General features: G+C 41.4%; 1 protein-coding gene and 1 non-coding gene across 3 annotated transcripts in view; one reads left to right on the plus strand and one right to left on the minus strand.

The window, feature by feature from the left end:
* Nucleotides 1–25,659, plus strand: part of Btbd8 (BTB domain containing 8) — a 70,146-nt gene that overhangs the window by 22,543 nt on the left and 21,944 nt on the right. The window contains exons 5-9 of one of the 2 annotated variants that reach the window (XM_052735679.1): nt 3,321–3,410; nt 13,943–14,023; nt 14,787–14,883; nt 19,009–19,097; nt 20,474–20,576. In XM_052735679.1, the coding sequence (XP_052591639.1) occupies nt 3,321–3,410; nt 13,943–14,023; nt 14,787–14,883; nt 19,009–19,097; nt 20,474–20,576 (460 nt within the window). The remainder of the gene's footprint in view (nt 1–3,320; nt 3,411–13,942; nt 14,024–14,786; nt 14,884–19,008; nt 19,098–20,473; nt 20,577–25,659) is intronic. The other variant, XM_052735680.1, reaches the window with a different exon arrangement.
* On the minus strand, nt 15,906–16,006 carry LOC128109197 (small nucleolar RNA U13). Its single transcript, XR_008217737.1, has one exon. It is a non-coding gene; the product is annotated as a small nucleolar RNA U13 (small nucleolar RNA).

Consider the following 25,659-nt stretch of genomic DNA (forward strand, 5'->3'; position numbering starts at 1 on the left):
TGCTTCAGCCGAGTGCCACAGATTGTGGTATGTTCCTGAGACAGGTTTCACTGTGTAGCCCTGGCTGGCCTAGAACTCACAGAGATCCCACCTGTCTTTCTCTGGAGTGCTGGGACTAAAGGTGTGTGCCACTGGGTGCTGGGACTAAAGGTGTGTGCCACTGGGTCCAGTGATGTATTTTTCTTTCTTTAAATTAAAGATGTGTTTCCTAATTTTTTGAAAGTTCTTTACCAATGTATTGTATACAGTGTGTTTAATTGTTAAATACTAGGGAATTTTTCACTGCATCTCCATTACTGAGTTCTAGTTCAATTCCTTCGCAGTCCTAGAACATTCATTATTTCAGTTGAGTTAAATATGGAGTTGGTTCTGACGGCACAGAATGTCTGTCCTGGTGAATATGCTGATGTACTTGGAAGAGTTCCGTGTTGTGCTTTTTGTCCTCTGAGAAATCTCTGTCCACGGCTGGAGAGATGGATGGCTCAGTGGTGGCCCACGGCCCTCTGGGACTTCAGTCCCAGGTGATCCGATGCCCCCTCTCACATACATGTCAGCAAAGCGCTTATACACGTAAAATAATGATAAATAACATATTAAAAAAATCACTGTCTACTCCGAGGTTAAAAGATTTCCACCTGTGTTTTCCTTTCCTTGAAGATTTTATAATATTAACTTGTACATTTAGTGGTGGTTCTATTCCTAGTTGTTTGCTGTAAGTGGTGTGAGGTGTCTTGATGACTACTGATTTCTAGTAAGTGACATTGTGTTGTTTGAAATTATGCCTTCCGTTTTTTCATTTTTTTTTCTTTTTCTTGGTGCTTGTTTGAGTGTGTGTGTGTGTGTGTGTATGTGTGTGTGTGTGTGTGTACACTGAAAACACTTGGCAAATCCAGAAATAGGATAAAAAATCAAATCAATGGGTGGACTTTAGCTCTCTATTAGGTCATTCAGAATTTGTCTATAATGTTCTGTGTAAGTTTAGTATAGAATTTTTATATATATTTTTTCTGCTACATTTGTTCCTATGTTTTGGAACCTTTTCCATACTAGTATAAGTGGAATTTTTTTTACCTCCCCGCTTCACTAATATGCAGTTTGCGGTTTTGTTTCTGGATTATTTCTTGACATTTTACCAAAAATTTATACTGTGACCTATGTTCTAGTTAATGTTTCTATTTCTGTAATGAGACACCATGACCAAAGCAACTTGGGGAGGAAAGGGTTTATTTGACTTACACGTCCACATCTTTGTCACTGAAGGAATCAGGACAGGAACTCAAGCAGAGCAAGAACCTGGAAGGCAGGAGCTGATACTGTGTACTGACTTGTTCACCATGGCTCATCTGCTTTCTTGTAGAACTCAGGACCACCTGCCCAGGGGTGGCACCACTCACATTTATGCTGGGCCCTAGCCCATTGATCACTAATTAAGAAAATGCCCTGCAGGCCTGCCTGCAGCCCAATCTTAAAGACACATTTTCTCAATTGCGGTTCTGTCTTGTCCAGTGATTCTAGCTTGTGTCACAGTGACATAAAACTATCCAGCACAGGCATGTGACTCTTGGGTGATGCTATTTTAATATAGACAGGATTTCTCTTGCTTTTGGATGGCAGGTAGACTAGATCACTTTGTTGTCGTCAGGTATTGACTGATTCAAAGCTATCATTACAAGGACTTGTTTGTTTCCTGACCTCTTCATCCTAGAGTTTGACTTTGAGGATTCAAACTTGAATCCTGGGTTGTCTACCAAAACTCCTTTTTAATATGTCAAGTTGTAATAGTGCCCATCAAGCCTGTGAAGACTGCCAGGACGCCACCCTGCCAACAGTGGTCATACAGATGCCTTTAACACATGCTTATTTTCTAGTACATGTACATATGTGTGCATATGCATGCATATGTGCGAGTAAGCCATTGACAGAGTGCCCTTCCCTCCCTCCTCTCCACTCCAGCCCATCCCCCACCAGAGTTAACACTGTTCTCTATGTCTTACTCAGTGTACATTCTCAGACCTGCAGTAAAACCCAATACAGATAAAATCATTGGGTATTCGGAATTAAATAATTGATTAATATTTTATTTGAGAAGACCTCATGAAAATTCAAAAGGAAATCTCTCTTCTGTCATTGTCTCAGGCCTAGAATACAGCTTTTACCAAACACAACTGTGGTGAATTCTAAGCCAGATCTCAGAACCTCTATTAAAAAGTTCCTCTTACAAAAATCATTGACAATGATTTCTACATCTTTCCCTTTTTTTTTTTTTTTTTTTTTTTTTTTTTTTTTTGGTTTTTCGAGACAGGGTTTCTCTGTGTAGCTTTGCGCCTTTCCTGGAACTCACTTGGTAGTCCAGGCTGGCCTCGAACTCACAGAGATCCGCCTGGCTCTGCCTCCCGAGTGCTGGGATTAAAGGCGTGCGCCACCACCGCCCGGCTCTTTCCCTTTTTGTAAAATTTATTTTTATTTTTATGTGTATGAGTGTTTGGCCTATATGTGTTTATGGGCACCATATGTGTGCCTAGTGCCCACAGTCTTAAGAGGATTTTGGATGCCCTGAAACTGGAGCTATGGACAGTTGTCAGCTGCCTTGTAGGTTTGGGAACCTAGTCTGGGGCTGCTGCAAGAGCAACCAGTGCTCTCAACCAGTGAACCATCGCTTCAATCTGTCTTTTTTTTTTTCTTTTTTTTTTTTGTTGTTTGTTTGTTTTTTGTTTGGTTGGTTGGTTGGGTTTTTTTTGAGACAGGGTTTCTCTGTGTAGCTTTGGAGCCTGTCCTGGAACTCACAGAGATCTGCCTGCCTCTGCCTCTGCCTCCCGAGTGCTCAGATTAAAGATGTGCGCCACCACTGCCCGACCCTTGTCTTTTTCTTAATAATGCTCCTGAAAGTTAGTAAGTACATCTTTGTTCTTTATTTCCCCATTTGTAAATGGCTTATTTTCTTAGTCTTGTAAGTGTAAAGAACTCTAAGAGGAAGAGTTTAAGTGATAATAAGGGCACTGTAACTAGTGTTTTACTCTGTTTGTTTGTTGGTTTTGTATTTTGAGACAGGGTCTCATGAGGTAGCCCAAGTAGATTTTGATCCTCTTGCCTCAGCTTTTCAAGTGTAGGATTACAGGCGTGTGCTATCAAGCTTGACTTTTGAGTTAGTTTTAAACAGACAAAATGTTTAACTATAACTATGTTCATAATTTTTGTTACAGGAATTCTATCAGTGAATACAAACCAGACAAGTAAGGTTGTGTAGATACAGGCTGAAGGTTGATAAGAAGTCCGCTTGCGCAGTATGTGGATGCTCACCTGCTTTCCTCCTCTTTCTTCAGGGCCATTTTAAGTGCCAGGTCTGGTTATTTTGCTGCCATGCTGAGTGGCTGCTGGGCTGAAAGCTCCCAAGAGTGTGTCACTCTTCAAGGGTAAGTGAGTGTGATGTTCTACGAGGCAGTGTGACTGGACTCAATTACAGAAGACACACAAAGCGCTCACTCCTCTGTGCTCAGTAGAGCTCAACAAATGACATTTTCTGAAACAAAAGGCAGTAGAGAGCATTTAGTAGTAGAGATCCTGTATGAATCTGCTCAGGCACTGTAACAGAATACCAGAACTGAGTGGCTGAAATAACATAAACCTGTTCTCACAGTTCTGTGGACTGAAGGTTCAAGATGTTAATAAGCCGACATCTACCAGGGCTTGTAGACAGCTGCACTCTGCGTCTCTCGTGGCTTTTGCTATTTGTGTGTCTCTTAAGAACGCTAATCCTGTTCTACCTAGGCTCCATCCTCTGGCATAACTTTAGCTTATTTATTTCCTTAGTAGCCTCATTGCCACATGCTGAAGGTTGGAGCATCAATATTTGAATTTGGGGAGGACACAGTCACTTCATAATGGGTGCATTCCGATTATGGTATATTTTAAATGGCAGACTGGAAGGTTTATAGCCTGTGGATAAGAGAAGTGAAAAAGTAGATCTGTTGGTGACATTATCCGTGTTGAAACACAGCTTGAGGGGACTGGAGAGATGGTGCATAGGTTAGAGACCTTCCTGCTCTACAAAGGATCCCATGTCAGTTTCCCTGCACCCATGTTGACAGCTCACAGATGTGTGTAACTCCAGTTCCAGGAATCTGATGTCCTCTTCTGGACTCCGTGGGCACCAGCACACATAGACACATAAATAAAAATTTTTAAAAAATCTTAAAACAAAATAAAACAACTTGAAAGATCTGTATATCATACTGATGAGATCTCTTTCTTTGAGATGAATTTAAAATGCCCTCTGAGTGTAGGAAAGGTTGAGCTAGCAGAAGCCAGATCTTTTCAGTGTGGTGGTCTTAAGGGTAGCTGCTTTTGTGTTAATTTTGGAAATTGGCTGGGCCTGTTTTATATAGTATAGACGTCTGCCTTTTTAAAAAAGAACTGTCAATATATTCTATGAAAACTGAATTCAGTGAGAATTCAAATTAAGGAATAATACTAGTTTGATTCAGAATTCAACTCTTTAAAGCCTTTTTTCTACATTGTGTGTGTGTGTGTGTACGTGTGTACGTGTAATACCACAGCATATGTGTGGGGGTTAGAGAACGACTTTTAGGAGCCCATTCTTTCCTCCTGTGGTGAGTTCAGGAGATCAAACTCAGGTCTTCACTTTGCATGGCAAGGGCTTTACCTACTGAGCCAACTTTTTGACATTCATTTAAATGACATGGTTTTTTTGTTGCTCAGAGTCAAAGAACTGTATCAAGTAAGGGATTCCTCAGCAAAAGAAAGTAATTTATAGAGTGCGTGTCTAATTGTTTTCCTGTAACAGATCTTAAAATTTTGTGTAAGTTGGTGACAGTTTTAACCAGCTGACACATATCACCTATGTCTTTGTTCTTCTCTGTCCTCAGCCAATGTGTAATAATCCCATTCATGCTTTCTGTGTTTCCTCCACATTCACCACGCCAGTCATTCTTTGAGGTAGAGTATTGTAGCCCGAGAGACCAGCTTCAAGGCTGCAGACTAGGGCTCAAAGAGAAAGCTACAGCTTAGCGAAACTTCGGGCTTCTTATCTGAGGGCTTTTTTAGGAATAGAATGAATTCGCACATGTTCTGATGGTTTCTTTCTTTATTTTCTCATGTTTGAATACTCTTTATTCCCTCATATTGGCTCCCTTTATTCTCTCATGTTGGTTCCCCTTATTCTCTCACATTGGTTCCAAATCTCTTTGTCTTTCACAGCTATATATACCCAACTGACCCTTTCATGATGAGTATAGGAGTTACATTTTAAGGTCACATTCCATTTCTTAAGTAAATGATAAGAAACAGAGTCATCCCAACAATACACATGTAATAAATCTCAGCTTCCTAATTGGTGGGGCTGTAATTTGCAGCCACAGCTGCAAAGAAAGAACTAGTCATTGTTATCTAACTGGAGAGATTGTCTTATAAAGGATTTTAAAGGAATTATAAAGTTGAACTATTGAGGAATCTAAGAAAAATAAGGAAATTGTGTACTACATCTTGTATTTCTGAGTGTAATATAATTTTAAACTAACATTTTGTGATTAGTTGTAAATGCTGGGCTCTGTCGGACTGAGAGTGTTTATAGAGAGAGCTATGTCTTAAATGCTTTGGTTGGAACTCAGGTTTACCTTAATTCTCTTAATATAAGCTCACTTAGGCACTCTCTAAGGCACAGTGAAACTAAAAGCATTTTAAATCTTAAAATATATTTGTCTGTTGTAGCTAGAGTTTTCCTGCCTGGCCCATAGTCAGGACAAATCTCTACCACCTGCCAGTCCTACAGCCGCTCAGATCCAACAAAGTAAACACAGAGACTTATATTGCTTACAGACTGTATGGCTGTGGCAGGCTTCTTGCTAACTGTTCTTATATCTTAAATTAATCCATTTCTATAAATCTATACCTTGCCACGTGGCTTGTGGCTTACCGGCATCTTCACATGCTGCTTGTCATGGCGGCGACTGGCAGTGTCTCTCTGACGCAGCCTTCCACTTCCCAGAATTCTTCTCTCTCCTTGTCCCGTCTATACTTCCTGCCTGGCCACTGGCCAATCAGTGTTTTATTTATACAGAACGATATCCACAGCATGAATCTTCAGATGAAGTGAGAAAACAAGACAGTGTTTATATCTTACAGAAATCTTTTATAGTGTTCCATTGAACTAATCCACAATTGTACTTTACTGCAAGAACCGAAGTTGGCTGAGTTACTGTTTGCCTATAAGTCAGCCCACCCTGAAACGATTTCTGCATAATAGGTGTACATTGTCTCTCTCACCTGTTCCCACTGGATGATCCAAACAGAAAAGAGACTGACTGCTCAGCAGTAAAGGCGTTTGCTCTATAAGCCTGAAAACCTGACTTCAGCCCCTGGAGCCCATGTAATGGTAGAAGATGACAAGACGCCACAGAGTTGCCCTCTGACTCCACCTGCACACGCGGCATGTGCACCCATGTGTGTGCATTATGCATACATGTGATAATGATAAAGTTTTAAACGAAGGACAATGCTGTGGGATGTTCTGTATGGCAAATGTGTTGCTGATTAGTCAATAAATAAAACACTGATTGGCCATTGGCTAGGCAGGAAGTGTAGGCGGGACAAGGAGGAGAATAAAGCTGGGAAGTTGAAGGCTGAGTCAGAGAGACACTGCCAGCCGCCACGATGAGAAACAGCATGTGAAGATGCCGGTAAGCCACGAGCTATGTGGCAAGGTATAGATTTATGGAAATGGATTAATTTAAGCTGAAAGAACAGTTAGCAAGAAGCCTGCCATGGCCATACAGTTTGAAACCAATACAAGTCTCTGTGTTTACTTGGTCAGGTCTGACGGCTGTGGGACTGGCAGGTGAGAGAGATTTGCCCTGACTGTGGGCCAGGCAGGAAAACTCTACCTACAGGACAAAGTCAGTTTATCTCTTATCTTAGGCTCTCTCCAGTCAGTTGTTATCTGCCAACCAGATACATTGATTCCCTTTCAAATAGAGTGGTGTATATTGGGAAAGATAATTCTTAACAATGCCATCAACAAGATAGTATTAATGAAAGTTTGAGATGAAAAGGGAAGGAAGTTATCTTTATTTTCTGTTGCTAATAACAATCCCACAGACTGGTTAAATTAGAGTCAAACAGACAATCTGAGCCTGAAGCAGGAGGAAATCAGCCTGGGCCATGTAGTAGCAGGCCAGTCTAACTTGCTTAGTGAGATTCTGAGTTCAAAATGAATGAGAATGGTATAGAAAAGGAGATAAAGAGAAGGAATGAAAGGGGAGAGAAAAGAAAAAATTAAGGAAAGGAAGGGAGGGAGTAAAGGAAAGGGGAAGCCTTGTTAACATTCTGCTTGGTTGAACTGGGGTATTCTGGTCCAAGATTGATGAGATACATCTGATGATTGCTTTACTGCTAGCTGAGCCCCAAAGTGTCACAGACAAGGGCACCCCCAGAGACCTTAGTCCAACTGGTTTTATAGTAGACCAACTTTAAAGATAATCCATTAATCTTCATGAATGCACAATCCTAAACACATGGCTCTGTCTTTAATGTCCTATAGTGGAGATTAAATTTCAACATAGCAGAGGTCATCACCCGAGTCAGTAAATCGTACAGTTACTACAAATGTCAATTCTTGAGTCGTGTCTTTATTCTTTCACCTAATTCAGGACACCAGCCAAGCTAGAGCCTTTGGTAAGTTGTAATTAAGAAGTTTGAGCCTGGCAGTGGTGTTACACGCCTTTAATCCCAGCACTTGGGAGGCAGAGGCAGGTGAATCTCTGTGAGTTTGAGGCCAGCCTGGTCTACAGAATGAAATCCAGGACAGTTCCAAAACTACACAGAGAAACCCTGTCTCAAAAAAAAAAAAAAGTTTGTATGTATAGCAAGGAGCCCTATAGTGAATAAAAGTGTTCATTTTAAGTAAAGCCAGAGGCTACTTATCAAAGGTGCTGAGGAGAGATTATATCTGTGTGTGTGTGTGTGTGTGTGTGTGTGTGTGTGTGTGTGTGTGTATAGTGCTGGAAATGGAATCCAAGGGCTTTGCATACTCTGTCACTGAGCTACATTCCCAGCAGTAGATAGGACTGAATGAATAAAAAATTTGGACAGCAACCTCTAAAATCCCTTCTAACTCAAAAATTCTGGAAGAAGATGCAAGAAAAGTCTTTGCCAAAATCAAAGATCCTTTCATGATAAAAAGTCCTGGAGAGATTACGGATTCAAGATACATAATAAAGGCAATCATTCTAAACAGAAAAAAACAACAAAAATTCAAAAGCATTTCCATTAAAATGAGGAACAAGGTGAGGATGTTCTCTCTCACTTACCTGTTCACTATTGTGCTTGAAGTCTTAGCTAGAGCAATAAGACGACTGAGTGAGACCAAGGGGATACAAATAGAAAAGGAAGAAGTCATCCTTGTGTGAAGACAGTACAATTTTTTCCGTAAATGATCCTAAAGACTCCATCAGGTGTGGTGGTATTGTGTTCCCCAAAATATTGTGTACCTTAATAAACTTATCTGGGGTCAGAGAACAGAAAAGCCACTAGATACAGAGGCTAGGAAATATTAGCACACGCCTTTAATCCTAGCATTCCAGAGACAGAAATCCCTCTGATCTCTGTGAGTTCAAGGCCGCATTGGAAACAGCCAGGCATGGTGACTCACGACTTTAATCCCAGGGAGTGGTGGTAGAAAGCAGAAAGGTTTATAAGGCGTGAGGACCAGAAACTAGAAGCATTTGGCTGGTTAAGCATTCAGGCTTCTAGCAGCAGTTCAGCTGAGAGCCATTGGGATGAGGACACAGAAGCTTCCAGTCTGAGAAAACAGGACCAGCTGAGGAATTGGCAAGGTGAGATAGCTGTGGCTTGTTCTGTCTCTCTGATCTACCAGCATTCACCCCAATAACTGGCCTCGGGTTTGATTTTATTAATAAGACTCTCTAAGATTCATGCTACAATCAGGAAACTTCTACAGGTGATAAATACTTTTAGCAAAGTACTAGGATACAAAGTTAACATACAAAAATTCTATATACACATGACAAATAGACTGAGAAAGAATTCATGGAAACAATAACTTTCACAATAGCCTCAAAAATATTATCCTATGGTAACTCTAACCAAGCAAGCAGAAGACTTGTATAATAAAAACCTTAAGGCATTGGAGAAAGAAATTAAAGCAGACACAAGAGAACGGATGCTTATGGATTGGTAGGGTTGGTATAGTGAGAATGACTGTGCTACCAAAAGCGATCTGTGCATTCAAAGCAATTTTCATAAAAATTCCAACACAATTCTTTACAGAAAATGAAAAGATAATCTTTAACTTCATGTGGAAACATGCACACAAACAGGCTAACTGAAATAATTCTGAAAAAAGAAAGTACTGCTGGAGGTATTACCACCCCCAATTTCAAGTTGTCCTATAGAGATATAACAATAAAAAATAGCATGTATTGGTGTAAAAATGAACACACTGATCAATGTAATTAGAATAGTAGAATAGAAGGCCAGGACATGACGCCATACAAGCTACAGACACCTGATTTTAGACAAACAAGCTATGGTGGTTGTGGAACTACTAGAGAGAGGCACTATTAGGAAGTGTAACCTTGTTGGAGGAAGTGTGTCACTGTAGGGGTGAGCCTTGAGGTCTCTTTTGCTCAAACTTCCCTCAGTGTGACAGCCAGCTAGCTTCTTATTGCCTATAAGATGTAGCACTCTCAGTTCCAGCACCCTGTCTGTCTGCACACCACCATGCTCCCCATCGTGATAATAGACTGAACCTCTGAAACTGCAAGCAAGCTACTCCAATTAAATGTTTCCTTTCTAAGAGTTGCTGTGGTCATGGTGTCTCTTCACAGCAATGAAAACCTAAATTAAGACAGAAGCCAAAACTACATACTGGAGAAAAGACAGCATCTTCAACAAATGGTACTGGCCAAACTGGAAGTTGCATGTAGAAGAAAGATAATAGATCCATATTTATCATCCTGCACAAAACCAGCTCCAAATAGATCAAAACCCTGAACATAAGACCAGATATCCTTAATTCAGTAGAAAATAAAATAGGGAATAGGCTTGAACTCATTGGCACAGGAAAAAGACTTTCTGAACAGGATCCCGATGGCACCACACTAAAACCAACAATAAATAGGGCCTCATGAGCCGGGCAGTGATGGCGCACGCCTTTAATCCCGGCACTCGGGAGGCAGAGCCAGGTGGATCTCTGTGAGTTCAAGGCCAGCCTGGTCTACTGAGCGAGCTCCAGGAAAGGCACAAAGCTACGCAGAGAAACCTTGTCTCGGAAAAACTAAAAAAAAAAAAAAAAAAAAAAAGAAAATAGGGCCTCATGAGACTGAAAAGCTTCCATAAAGCAAAAGACACTATACTTTGAGGAGAGGCAACATACAGAATGTGAAAAGGTATTTACCAATTATCTGACAGAAAGCTAGAACACAAAGAACTCAAAAGAATGGAACATCAAGAAAACAGCCCGATTTAAAATGGGATATAGAACTAAAGAGAGTCTTTACAGGACAAACCACAAATGGCTCAGAAACACTTTAAAAATGTTCAACATCCTTACCCACCAGGGAACAGGAACTAAAACCACACTGAGATTTCATCTTACTCTACTCAGAATGGCCAAATCAGTGGAACAGATGACAGCTCGTGCTGGTGAGGATTTGGAATAGGAGGAGCACTCATCCATTGCTGGTGGGAGAGCTAACTTGTCAACCACTATGAAAATCAGTGTGGCAGTTCCTCAAAAAGTTAAACTACTGGCAGATCCAGCTACACAGCTCTTGGGCACACACCCAAGGAAATCTGCAACCTTCAACAGAGATACTTGCTCATCCATGCTCATCGCTGCTCTACTCATAATAGAAATTGAAACAGCCTCGATGTCCAACTGATAGTGGGTAATGAAAATGTGGTACATTTACACAATGGGAAATTATTCAGCTGTTAAAATGAAATTTGCAGGTAGATGGATGGAACTAGAAACAGTCATCCTGAGTAAAGTAACCCAGACCCAGAAAGGCAAACATGTATGTTTTCTCTTATATGTTACCATTTATGCTTTTGAATATGTGTGCTTTATTTAGAGAACCCACAGAGGTTAGGAAGCTAGTAAAGGATCGGGGAAAGAAGGGACTTAAGGGGACATAGAATGTGGTGTTATAAAAGACAACTGGGAAATTAGAACAAGAGAGTTAAAAGGGTGGGGAGGACAGGGTAGACTTGGAAACGTGGGGATGGATAGCTAACACTACAAGCCTTGTAAAAAGCCGAATTAAAACTTACTGCTGTAGGAGCTTCCTAATACATATACATATATAAAAGGATTTTAAAAGACTCATTCATATAATGAGGAAGACAGTGTCCCAACTAGATATCATATGATACCAAATAAAAACCCCAGTACCGTGAGTAGGTTGCATTTTTTTTTGAGTCTTTGGCCAAAAGGGCCCCTTAGGCCCTCCCCAGACACTAAAGGGTATTGCCAGTTTCACTGGTTACCCTCCACAACCTGATAGTAAGACCCTGTTGCTGAAGACACTGCATACTTGTAGCATAGAACATGGAAAATGTAGCTAGTACTCAACTGGAAGCTTCATCTCCATTGGGTAGCTGTCATAGCGTGAGAAGATGCTAAACCTACAACTCGAGAGAAAACTAAGCCTCAGTCTCACCCAGCTATGAACCTTGGAAGCTATAGTAATGACCCACCTGAAAGATACTCTACCAATGCAGTAGTGGTACGAATATTACGGGAGTAACCAACCATGTTTAAAAGTTAAGGCCCACTCCATGAGGTAGAACTCATACCTGATAGTGTTAATGAAACTGAGGCTAATTATTGTGCTAAATTAACACAGCAATAAAATGACTCCTGTGACACACTGCTATACCTGTAGATCAGTGCATTGCTCATGACTCCTGTGACACACTGCTATACCTGTAGATCAGTGCATTGCTCATGACTCTGTGACACACTGCTATACCTGTAGATCAGTGCATTGCTCATGACTCCTGTGACACACTGCTATACCTGTAGATCAGTGCATTGCTCATGACTTTTTGACACACTGCTATCTATACCTGTAGATCAGTGCATTGCTCATGACTCCTGTGACACACTGCTATACCTGAAGATCAGTGCATTGCTCATGACTCTGTGACACACTGCTATACCTGTAGATCAGTGCATTGCTCATGACTCTGTGACACACTGCTATACCTGTAGATCAGTGCATTGCTCATGACTATGTGACACACTGCTATACCTGTAGATCAGTGCATTGCTCATGACTCTGTGGCACACTACTATACCTGTAGATCAGTGCATTGCTCAGCCCTCATCAGAGAGGCTTATTCTTGTGGTAGGTGGTAATTTACAGAGACCCACCACTGGACAACATGCAGAGAGTGAGAGACTTAGGAATGCTCAGCCCTAAATGGCGTGTCTTTAGCACACTCCTCCCCTCAAGGCTCAGAGATCTATGCAGAAGAGGGGGCAGAAAGATTGTAAGGGCCAGAAGTGATTCATGATTTTAAGGAAACAGCATTTTCTAGACACAGAGCAGATCCACACACACTCACAGAGACTCTGACACCATGAGCGAGATGCACACAAGCTCAAGCCAGACAAAACCCCAGCATGAAGGAGAGGCAGTGGGTACGAAGTCCCACCCCTCAGGAAGCTGTTCACAGATGACAGCTGCCAGGACAAGGAGGTGGAGGCTGGGAGCCCATTTTCAGGTTCCTCGTGGCTTTACCCAGCAGGTCCACATAGAGAGGATGATTAGGACCACGGGCCTGAGTGCAGGTGTCTGAGATGGTCTGCACTTGGCTATGCTGGGGGGAGGTCTTTTGCTCCACCCCTTGGCGTCTCTATAAAAACCCTGGTGCAGAGACAGGGCCCATTGGAATAGGTTCCAGGCCCTCTCGAGGCTATCCTTTATTTTCTATCTGCTTATCTCCACAATCTAAATCTTTCTATCTAATATTTCCTGCTGCTCCCATTCAAGAAAACTCTGGGGAACTGTAGCGTTGGTGGGTAAATGCCCCACAGTGAAGTGACTGGACAGATCAGCCTTACTCCAGGACACGCCCCATGCTCAGGGCATGCCTCGTGCTCAGAAGCACTTTCCACATAGATCACTCCATGTTTTTAGTTTTTCTTGTTTTTGTTGTTGTTTTAAGAGAAAAAAGAACATGAAATTGAGGAGGAGTTGGGGGATATGACAGAATGTGGTAAAAATTAAAATATATGAAATCCTCAAAGACTAAGAAAAAGACTTTAAAAATATAAAACATTTTAAACTTACATAAAAATCCATAGCTGCTAGAGATGTTTTGTTGTTTTAATTTTTTTAGATTTATTTTTATTGTATGTATATGAATGTTTTGCATATATACATGTTCATACATATATATGTATATTGTATATATGTGTGTTTACGTATGTGTGTGTGTGTGTATACCCTGTGTGTGCCTGGTGCCTGTGGAGATCAGGAGAGGGTGTTGGATTCCCTAGAACTGGAGTTAAGGATGGCTGTGAGCTAACATGTAAATGCTGGGAACTGAGCCAGGTCCTCTGCAAGAGCAACAGTATTTTAACAGTTCAGTCAGCTCTCCAGCCTTTGCTTTATTTTCTGATTCAGGGCTTCATGGTGTAGCTGTGGCTGATTGAAAACTTGCTACATAGACCAAGTTCTCAGACTCAGATCTCTCTGCCTTTTCCTCCCAAGTACTGAGTTTAAAGGTGTGCACTACCATGCCTAGCAGAGCTGCTGATTTTAAATTAATGTTATACTGACATGATGTTATTTGAATAATAGAGGTTAGAACTTCAAGTTTATGGGAAAATAGGATGTATTATTGATATTAATTAAACCCTAACTTTCTAGATTTGAGTGTTATTTTCTTCTTGCAGTATCACCCATGTAGAAATGAATGTTGTGATGCATTTTATATATGGAGGGACTTTGGATTTACCAGACAAAGCTAATGTTGGGTATGTATTACTTTTTAAAAGTGAGTTTGAACATAAAAGTTATATGGGTTCTCTTTTGTTGAACTGTTTTGCAAAGTGTCAGTGAAGTAGCAGCTTAACTTTTATTGTCTATTTTGTTCTGTTTTGATTATGTTTTGGGGGGATACTTAAAAACAGTAAGTGTGAGACTGGAAAGATTAAAAACTCACTTTGTAGTTAAGAGTACTTGTTGGTTTTGAAGAGGTTCACAACCATCTGTGACCCCAGTTCCAGAAGATCCTGTGCCCTCTTCTGGCCTCCAAGGGCATCAGGCATGCATGTGGTATACAGACATACGTGCAGGCAAAATACTCACATACATAAAATAAATTTTTTTTACAAAATTATAGCTTTTAGCCAGGCGGTGGTGGTGCACACCTTTAATCCCAGCACTCGGGAGGCAGAGCAGGTGGATCTCTGTGAGTTTGAGGCCAGCCTGGTCTACAGAGCGAGATCCAGGACAGGCACCAAAACTACACTGAGAAACCTTGTCTCCAAAAAAAAAAAAAAAATTATAGCCTTTAAAGCACTTTTATTCTATATGTCACAGCATCTCAGTTCTTCCTCCCTCCTTGCCACAACCAAGTCCTGTGTCTGTGCCGACAACTTTGACCTATGTATGTAAAGCAAATAGAGTTATAATTAAGATTTTTTTTTCTGGACATACTATATTATCAAGAAATTATTGTGTATTGTACTTTGATTTTACGTTTGAGAATTATCAACTGACATGTGTTTTCTTTAGTCAGATACTGAACGTGGCTGACATGTACGGCCTGGAAGGGTTGAGAGAAGTAGCAGTCTACATCTTAAGAAGAGACTACTGTAACTTCTTTCAGAAGGTACTTGTTACATCTGACACACCACAAGTTATCACACACCCGACTGGGAACCGTGAACACAGTCATGCTTAAAAATGCCGCAGTCTAACTAGTATGCACTCTTGTTGAGAAATAACATGAGATATGCTTGTAAAAACCAGAAATTGACTGTAATGGTTTTGGTTTTTTTTGTTTTTTGGTTTTTTTTGTTTTTTGGTTTTTTTTGGTTTTTCGAGACAGGGTTTCTCTGTGTAGCCTTGTGCCTTTCCTGGAACTCACTTGGTAGCCCAGGCTGGCCTCGAACTCACAGAGATCCGCCTGGCTCTGCCTCCCAAGTGCTGGGATTAAAGGCGTGCACCACCACCGCCCGGCTGACTGGTCATTTCTTTAATATACTTTGTGAATGTAAGTTAATTCATGTATTTATGCTTTTTCTTAATTTATACATTTTCTATAATTCATTGAGCATCTATTTAATAATGAACAGAAACAACTCTTTATTTTTTCTTATTAGGTACTTGATGCACTATTACCCATTTGTCTGAGTTCTAATTTTGTTATTTTAATAACATTTAAATCAGTGTCTATGTTGAGTAAGGCTTTTTCTGTCTCCCTGAATTAAAGTCAAGGACAGTTCCCTGCCATCTTAGTTTCTGCTTCCATAGGAATTAGATCCAGAGAATGGAAGAGTGAACTCCATATTCTAGATCTCCCCAGACAGTTTTAGTCTGAGAGGAGGGAAAGGCTGGAGTCAGATATCACAGAAGTATTAAAGTAACACTCTGGGACACCATGTCTGGCAGATACCATTTAAAGTAGTAGCTGAAAAAACAAACACTCTGTGTCAGTGCCCATTTTGAGCTGAGACTGCTTGAGAAGCCAGTTCCTGTCTACATTGTAAGTCTCTTCCATAAGGAATCTTTGCACACAGTTGCCTCTTCTCCATATGTTCACGAGCATAGGAGTCAAATGCACCTTCTTGTGTTAAACTTTCAGTACAATATACAACAATAATATACAGTAATCCACTTGGTATTTTTTTTAACTGGACAGTTCATTTGCTGACACTGAATAGGTTTGAGGGCAGCACACTTCACATAATAGTGTGAGAACCCAGTTATCACACCAAGAACCACAAAAGGATTAGCATTTAAGTGTCTAAAAACAAAGGGGGTATTTGTTTTTATTAAGATCCTGGGGGAATTCTGTTTATGTGGCATGCCATTCTGTGGAACATCTTACTGTAGACTGGTGTGTGGTTGAGTATTTGAGATGATTCTTGCTTCTGCTGAGCTGGCTCTTAAACATTACTGCTTTTGTAGACTTAACATCTATTTTTATAAATGAAGTTTTGAATGTTACCATTTTTAACTTCAGTCTTTATTAATGCATCACAGTAACTTAAATATCATAAACTTCTAATAACACATTTGGATACATGTGATGGACAGCTGGCTCCAGATCTACTAAACCTAGTTTTAGTCATTTCATTAATTTTCTATCCAACATTTTATATAGTTAAACATATTTGGACTTCCTTAGTAGGGTTATGGTGGGCTTTGCATTCTGATTTTTTTCTTATAATTATGTCTTCCCAAATTCCATAAACAGGTTCTGAAAATGACTGGAGGCCAGTCATTTCCTTATAAAAACACTTGGTAATCAGTACGTAGTTTTTATTTTAGTCATTTTTATAGAAATTATTGTTGGCCAGGCAGTGGTGGTGCACACCTTTAATCCCAGCACTTGGGAGGCAGAAGCAGGTGGATCTCTGTAAGTTCGAGGCCAGCCTGGGCTACAGAGTGAGATTCAGGACAGGCACCAAAGCTACACACAGAAACTCTGTCTAGAAAAACCCAAAAAAGAAAAAAAAGAAATTATTCTTGTTATACATTAAATAGTAGATTTTGTGTTACATAGGGCTGGTTCTTCCTAAACAAAATTGGACTTCTAGACTTTTTAACTCTTGTGCACACTTTATGGTTTTTCAGACATCTGGGTGCTTTTAGGCTGTCAAGTGTGTGCATGCAAGTCCTTTCCACCATACTGATCTGATGTCCCTTACGAGGTGGATCAGAAAGCCAAATCATTTCATTTCATGGAATTACCGCTATATATTGTATATAATGATGGTAACTTCTGATTTTAGGAAAACCTAGAGTATCAGTTATCTTAAAGGGATCTTATTTAAGAAAAGCATTAAAAGGCTGGAGAGATGACTCTGGTTAAAAGCACTGGCTACTCTTCCACAGGACCTAGATTCCCAGCACCCATGTGACAGTTCGTAACCACCTGTAACTCCAGTTCCAGGGGATCTGACGCCCTCTTCTGGCCTTCACAGGGAAAACACCACACACATAAAGATTAAAGAATAAATAAAATTTAAAAAGAAAAGCATCAATGAGCAAAGCAAAATATTTACATCCAGTTACTTATTTTTATTAGTTTTTGAGACAGGATCTCGTGTAGCCTGGACTGGCCTCAAACTCACTGAGAAGCTAAGAGTAACCGCCTGCCTTCCCTCCTCAGTACTGGAGTTACAGGCTTACATTCACATGCCTGCTGTATGCAGTGCTAGGGTTTGAACCCAAGGCTTCATGAATTTCAGACAAGCTTTCCACCAGCCAAGCTACACCCCAAACCCTACGTTCAGTTCTTAAATACTAATGTAATACTTTAACAGTTGAAAAATAAAGTTAATAACAGGTTATAGTTCAAAAGCTTGAAATCACTGCCCTGATTAGAAGGAAATGTTTCCCAGAGCTCCACCTGGGGCTCGGCCGTGGATCTCCACATCCGCTTCCATCAGACAGTGGATCTCTGGGAGTCCAGTCGGTGAGAGAGAGGAGGGATTGTGTGAGCGAGAGATATTGAGGCCGTGGTTGGAAAAAGCACAGGGACAAATAGCCAAACTAGTGGAAACACATGAACTGTGAACCAATGGCTGAGGAGCCCCCATGGAACTGGACCAGGCCCTCTGGATAAGTGAGACAGTCAATTAGCTTGAACTATTTAGGAGGCCCCCAGGCAGTGGGACCTGGACCTGTCCTTGGTGCATGAGCTGGCTTTTTGGAACCTAGGGCCTATGCTGGGACACTTTTGCTCAGCCTTGGTGTAGGGAGGAGGGGACTAGACCTGCCTTGTCTGAGTCTACCAGGCTGGGCTGACTCCCCAGGGGAGTCCTTGCCTTGGAGGAGGTAGGAATGGGGGGTGGATTGGGGGGGAGGGCTGAGGGGTAGGAGGAGGGAGGACAGGGGAATCCGTGACTGATATGTGAAATAAAGTTAATTATAAAATAAAAATATTTTTAAAAAAGGAAATGTTTTTAAAGAAGCCTTATTCTACTTGTAAAGCAGAGAGTATTCAAAGTTTGCTGTAGGGATAGGTTGTTGATCATCTTTAGTAGTCTATAAACTCCCAACTAACAAATGAGTGTTGGTTTTCCCAGATTGTTAGGTGTAAATGAGAGCACAGTGAAACCACCTCAGCGGACCTCTCACTGGGTGAAAAGAAAGGTTTCTGGGAAATAAGAAACTGCTACATGGCTGTCTCTCATTAGGGGGAGTCCAAAGCTGCCATGGCTACCTCCCTGGGACAGAGAGGGTGGCAAGGAAAGCATTGCCAGGTACAAGGTAGCTCTGGTGAGGAGGGAGCTGTAAACTGGAACAGCCTGAGGTTTGGGGTAGCAGTGGAGGGTGGGTGGGCTTGCGGGCCAGAGGACCATGGTGGCTTTGATGTGTGTCCATGTTAACAGGGACCAGTGGGGCCCAAGGAGCCCTGAGGTTAGTGCCTTTATGCCATACACATCCCATCATGGTTGCTTGTCCCTTGCTGCCCCGCTTTAGACCTCTTCATCCTTTTCGTAGTCCCTTTCTATTTTGATGTCCTACAGAAACACACAGATGTATATGAATTTAAAGTCACATCTGCATGTGTGAGAAAGCATGTATAACTCATTGTTCTGAGTCTGGATTGTTTAATTTCACATAATGATCTCTAAGAAGTGAAATTTCAAATTTATCAAATTTTGAATTGTACGTATTTATTTATGGTTTAAGTATATAAATCCGATTTTCTTTATGAACCAAATACTTTCAGCCTCTGTAAATTAATAAGACTGAATGTGATATTTTCTGTCAATTTTAGCCTGTTCCCAGAACATTGGCATCGATTCTAGAGTGCCTAATTATTGCTCATTCAGTTGGAGTGGAAAGTCTTTTTGCTGACTGCATGAAGTAAGTCGCCTTACGCAGTGCCGTGGTTATTGTGTGTCCTTTATATATATGTATACATAACATATACTCCTACTGTCTAACATTCGTGGGCAGTTTTAGTCTTGGCCTTTTTTTCAAACACAGTTCAAGTGCTTAACTAGTTGTACCAATTGAGAAGTTGGATTTAGATGTTACTTAAGACACATGGGGTCAGTTTCATTGAAGATAAACCAGGGCTATGTAAAAATGTGCACATAACCAACATGTATGTGTTTCTGTGTGGGAGTCCCTTCAAGCATCACGGCAGCCAGAGAAACAAACCATGAAGAGGTGAGAATGAAAACTCCATTCAGCCTGATTTAGTCGGTCTGGATCAAACTTAGGGAGTCTGCTGCCAGGCAGTTTATTATAATTATATTTAAACACAATACCATTTGGAAAAGAGTTTCCAGGCAGGAATCATTCCAGTTCCAGGTGCACAATAAAGCTTAAGGTGTGACTACTTAGAAACTCCCTTACAAAGTACATGTGACTGTGGGAGCCCGTCTCGGGTTCCTCGTGGCTTTATCCAGCAGGTGCGCATAGAGGATGATTAGAACCATGGGCCTGAGTGCAGGTGTCTGAGATGGTCTGCACTTGGCTGTGCTGGGGGAGGAGGTCATTTGCTCCACCCCTTGGCGTCTCTATTAAAAACCCTGGGGCAGAGACAGTCGGGGCCCGTTGGAAAAGGTTCCAGGCCCTCTCGAGGCTATCCTTTATTTTCTATCTGTTTATCTCCGCGATATTCTCTGCAATAAATCCTTCTATCTAATATTTCTTTCTGCTCACACTCAAGAAAACTCTGGGGAGCTGTGGGGTTGGTGGGTAAACGCCCCACATGTGACCACGACGGTGGGTTCTATAGGTAAAGGGCCTAAGATCTAGTGTCGTCTCTGACTGAGACAGCATAGAGGTCAGCAAGCTATAAAGTGCATGTGACATCCCCCTAAGGATGGGTTCTATTAGCTGGGAGCTAAAGATAAAGGTCTAAAGAGGGAGAGTCTGGGATAGACATTCTGGGAGATTTGGGTGAGGTCTGACTCTACAGATAGCAAAGGTCACCAGGTTATTAATAACATCCACTCCTAGCTTTCTGGGTGGAAACATATTTTATTTCCGCCACTGAGGAGACAGCCCTGCGTGATAACATTCCTGGTTTCTCCAATATTTATCCATGAGCATGATGACCTTATGCCCTCTACATTTCTGAAAGTGAATATAGTTAAGTCCATCTTTGAGCCTATAAAATTAAGTGAGGGTTGGTCCCAATGTGTGGTTTATATGTGCTTATATGATTGAAAAAAATACTGACTTTTATGTTTTTTCATTACTCTAACTTGGATTATTTACTTTAACAGCTGGATTATAAGCCATTTTGCAAGGTTTTGGTCAGAAAGAAGCTTTGCAAATGTGCCTCCTGAAATTCAGAAAACATGTCTCAGTATGCTGATTCAGTCCTTAGTAAGTATAATCTAAATGCTTTATGTGCGCCATCAGGTAGTTTAGTCAATGATTGGAATGCAGAAATTGAATGTTAATGTTTCTGTAAAAGCAAGGTGAGAGTCACAGTTCAGATAACTCAGGACCAAAGTGGAGATCCAGCCCTGAAATCCTGTTCTTCTGAAGCTACTCTCAAGTGCTTACTTCACTAGTTTGGGGTAGAACCATTAACATAAGGGTTCCAGAAATGGAGGTTGTGCATTGGTTCCGCAGTGCAGGGAAGCTGACATCGCCAGGGTGATTCAGAACCTAACACTGGACCTTCTCAGGAGCATCCTCTTTCAAGGGATGGTTCACCACCTGGTGACAGGTTGTTCACAGGAGGCAGCTTTCCTCATGGAAAAGATACATTTGTTTTTGCTAGAATAGATGTTTACTCTGGATGTGAATTTACCTTCCTAACTCTCTGTGTTTCTGCTAAAACTGCTATCCATGAATGTATGGGCTTCCTTGTCTATCATCTTTGATTCTACACAGTACAGTACTGACTAAGAAATTCACATCAGAAATGAAAATCAATGGATTCATGCTTGTGTAATTCGTTGAACTTGCAAATTTCCCTATTACCCTGAAACTCCTGGTCTAATAGAATGGAGGAGGGCCTTTAGAAGATGCGTTACAGTGCCAGCTAGGTGGCAGTACTTTCCCAGGCTGAGGTAGTGTCTCCAAGAAACAGTGTGCATTACGTCAGCTTTGCATTTAAGGTGCTGTTTCTCTTGTAGTCAAAATTCCTGTACCCAGAAATCAAGATGGGGAGGTGGGATTGACCTCACACAGAATTGTTCCTATTGACCTACTAGCAAAATTTTGCCTCTCCTCTATGCAACTTTGGGCGCTGCTGATGTAGAGACTTAGCACCAGCGAAAAGAATGCTTCCATCAGGAACACAGACAGGAAGGGTTCCATTGAGCTGGTAGTTGAACCAGCCTTCCTCTAGCTGGTCTGCAAATCCATGCAGCCAAGAAGTAGCTTGGCTGTTAGGGAGAGACTGGGCTGCCACTCTCCAGTGTGGATAAGGAGTACTACATCGGAACACATCTGGAATGCAGTACACCCAGGTTCTGTGCGTCAGATCAGCAGGAAACAATAACAGTTTATGAGCAGTGACAATAAGGACCCAGGATTTTTAACAATGACAGTCTAGCCCATTCTGCCAGATTAGGAGCCACACACAACAGAGGCAGCTGCTAAAATCAAAAGGAATGTGGAATCAGGAGTGGAGGAAGGTGATTATAAAAACAGAAAAAAAAAAAATGACCGTGTCAGTTCCAGAATGAGCCACAGTTAGGACACATGTACAGTATTCACACTCTTCTGTTTGTCTGATTAGTAGTCAAATATCCTAATTTTAACTGTGACTTCATTGCTAAGGTCTAAGACGTGCTGGTACCAGTTCACTTTGTGCCTCCATATTTGTTGATAGGCCCTGAGAGCTGAGTCTGTTTGAAGAGTATTACACACAGCATATACACAGACTCTGTCTTTATTTTCTCCTTTTAGAAAAGGGTTAGTGTGTTGTATGGTGAGTGACACCTGTGTCATTTTAGGGAACAGCATGACTTATTCTTTCCATTAGGGAGCAAAGCACAGTTCGCAGTTACATTCAGGTCCCAGGTTGACAGGGTTTGGTTGTATGGTGGTGTAACATTTGCCCGGCAGTGACAAAGTCTACATCCTGAGCTTCCTTCTGTGTCCATATCCAGTTAGAGTGACCACGAAATTGGGGTTTTTGTTAGTTGTCTATTGCTGTGATAAAACATCATAACCAAAACCAATTTAGGAAGGACCTTTCTAGACAGCAGTCCATCACTGAGGAAAGTCAGGGCAGGAGCTCAAGGCAGGAGCTGATGCAGAGGCCATGGAGGGTGCTGCTTGCTGGCCTGCTCTCCATAGCTTGCTCAGCCTGCTTTCCTATAGCACCAGGACCACCGGCCCAGAGATGGCCCCTCCCACACAATTAGCAATCAAGAAAACGTACCACAGGCCTATCTGGTCTGGGAATTTTCTTAATTGAAGTTTCCTCTTGCAGAATGATGCTAGCCTGTGTCTGGTCGACATAAAACTAGCCTGCTCAAGCAGTGTGGAGTGAGATTTAGAGAAGATGTGGTAAAGGCAGATGCTGTTGCTGTTGGCTTCACAATTTGCTGCATATTTGCTGAATCATTTTGTTGACACTGAAGAGCCTGCAGCTGTCCCCTCCTTCAGCCTCTCTTTCCTTAGACAAGGAGTGTCTCTTCCCTCTCTCTCTCCCTCTCCCTCTCTCTCTCCCTCCCCCCCCCTCTCCCTCTCCCTCTCTCTCTCCCTCTCCCTCTCTCTCCCTCTCCCCCGCCCTCTCTCTCTCGTCTGTCTGTCTCTCTGTCTCTCTGTCTGTCTGTCTCTCTCTCTGTCTCTCTCTGTCTCTCTGTCTCTGTCTGTCTGTCTCTCATACACTTCTAGGCAGCCCTGCTCCTGTGATTTATTCATGGTTAAATGATAACATGAGCCTGGGTGGCACAGGTGACTAAATCTAACTGGGAAAACAAGTGTAGCCCATGAGGTGCCACTCATGGACTCTGAATGTCGAGCTTCAACTAATAAAGGGCTTTGTCACTTGTCACTGTTTTTGTGTTAGTTTTCTTCATTGTTGAGTAGTTACTCCCAGTCATGAAGGGAGTTACTCCAGCTGTAATTCGGTTCAATAGAAACATTATTTACTGCTAACTACAAGTAGTACCCCTAAGTAGTGGAGTGTTTTTATCAGACACTTAGAGTTCATATATTGTTATTTTTGTGAAAGTTAGTATAAGACAGGTACTGTTTTATCTGTTTCATAGACGAGAAAAGAATGGTCGGGATGTTTTCTTTTATGTTTACATCAGTAAATGACAAAGAAGGTTTAAAATATATTGCTGCCATTCGAAAGATACTAGTGTCTAGGGTCATGTCAATTTTGTTTAAAATTTAGACCCAGCCTTAAAATAGTACCCAGCATATATTAGGTACTTGGTATATTGTCAGATAGGTGAATGAATGAGTGTGTGTGTGAGACCGCAGAGACTAAAGTAAATGTGGCTGGAGGAAGAGGGGTGGTTTGAGCCAGGGGATAGAGAACAGATTCAAACTAGAGAAGTAGGTTGGGGGATTGCTGACGGGTCTCCACGGTGCTGCGTCTGGAATAGAGGAGATGAGCCTGATGCAGATCTGTTAACACCCACACTGGAGGAGGTGTTAACTGAATCAAATGTCTTGTAATGGGTTTCATTTTGATTTTTCATAAGTGGTAGCTGAGTTGAATTGAAGAATAAGCCCATCAAACCATGCTGCTCCTTCTTCTTTACAATTGTATTTTTATTCTATAGGCCTATTCATAACCTTACAATGGGTATAAGTATCAAAATGAAATGAAAGGTCACAGATCTCTCACTTTAAGTCAAAAGCTAGAAATGATTAGCCTGGGTTTCGAAGAAAGCATGTCAAAAGAAAGCCGAGACAGCCTTGGTGCCTTGGTGTATGGTATATGTCTGCAACTCCAGCACTTGAGCATTTGAGACCAGCCTGAATTACATAGCAGCACGCTATCTCAGAAACAGAATTGAAATAAACAACAACAAAAGAGGAACTGAAACCCAGGCCTGTTGGACCAGGCAGCCAAGTTATGGATGCAAAGGACAAGTTAATAAGGAAATGTAAAATGCTGCTATAGGAAGCAAAACAGCTTTGCTGCTGGTGCAGAGGCTGCTGGGCCAGAGCCTTATTAGGAAATTACCCAGAAGACCTAGCTAAGATGCTTGGTTGGTGACCACATCAACAGTTTTCAGTTCAGATTACACAGCTTTGTGCTGGAAGAAGATGTCATCTAGGATTCCACAAGCATCAAATGACTTTCTGATTCTCATGTTAGGGACTCATGCTCTGATTACTCTAAACTAATGCTTGTGTTGACCATTCTGAAAATTTGGGGGCCCTTAAGAATTATACCAAACCCATGCAGCCTGCACTCTGTAAATGGAACAACAAAGTCTGAAGTAGTGTCTGTTCGTGGCATAATTTGATGACTATTTTAAATTCACTGTAGTGACTTCTTCCTTAAAAAAGAAGGAAAAGGGGCTGGAGAGATGGCTCAGAGGTTAAGAGCACCAACTGCTCTTCCAGAGGTCCTGAGTTCAATTCCCAGCAACCGCATGGTGGCTCACAACCATCTGTAATGAGATCTGGCGCCCTCTTCTGTATACATAATAAATAAATAAACATCTTTTTTTTAAAAAAAAAAAGGAAAATACTCCTTCCAGAATACTACTCATTGACTATGTACTTGGTACTTGTTCACCCAAAAGCTCTCATGGAGATGTGTGATGGATTAGTGTTTTATACTTGCTAACCCAGAATCCATTCTGTGGTCCAGAATCAAAGAGTAATTTCTATTTTCAAGTGTTACTGTTTCAGAAGTATGGTTTATAACACCATGCTTCCACACATAGTGACCCTCTGATGCATCTGGCTAGGCAAAGGACTTTGGAACATACTTGGAAAGCATTTCTCAGTCTAGATGCCATTAAGAGTATTCAGAGTCCCGGGGACATGGTTCAGCTAGTAAAACGTTTGCCGCATAATTACAATGACCTGAGTTTGAGTCCCAGGACCCACACTAAAAAGCTGTCATTTCAGCACACCACTGTGTTTTTAACATAAGCATTGCTGCTTATCTTTTTATTGTTTTTTTTAAGATTTATTGTGTATGTGTACCTGAATGTGTGTCTCTCTCTTTTTCTCTCTCACACACAACTCGCACATACACACAGCTTTAGCAGACATTTGGAAGAAACATACTCTAATCCTTCTGGTTGAATGATTTGGAGGATTTAAAACTCAGTGAAGGAAATAAATGAAGATGTAGTAGAAATAGTAAGAGAAATGAAATTAAAAATCAAGTCTAGAAAAGTGGCTGAATTGCTACAACCTCTTGATGCTACTTTCATGAATGAGTAGCCGCTGCTTATTTTTAAGATGAACAAAGAAAGTTGGTTCTTTTTTTTTTGGCGGGGGGCGGGGGGTCAAGCCAGGGTTT

The sequence above is a fragment of the Peromyscus californicus genome, unplaced genomic scaffold, assembly GCF_007827085.1.
Source record: "Peromyscus californicus insignis strain IS unplaced genomic scaffold, ASM782708v3 Scaffold_13__1_contigs__length_99412109, whole genome shotgun sequence".
Lineage (NCBI taxonomy): Eukaryota > Metazoa > Chordata > Mammalia > Rodentia > Cricetidae > Peromyscus > Peromyscus californicus.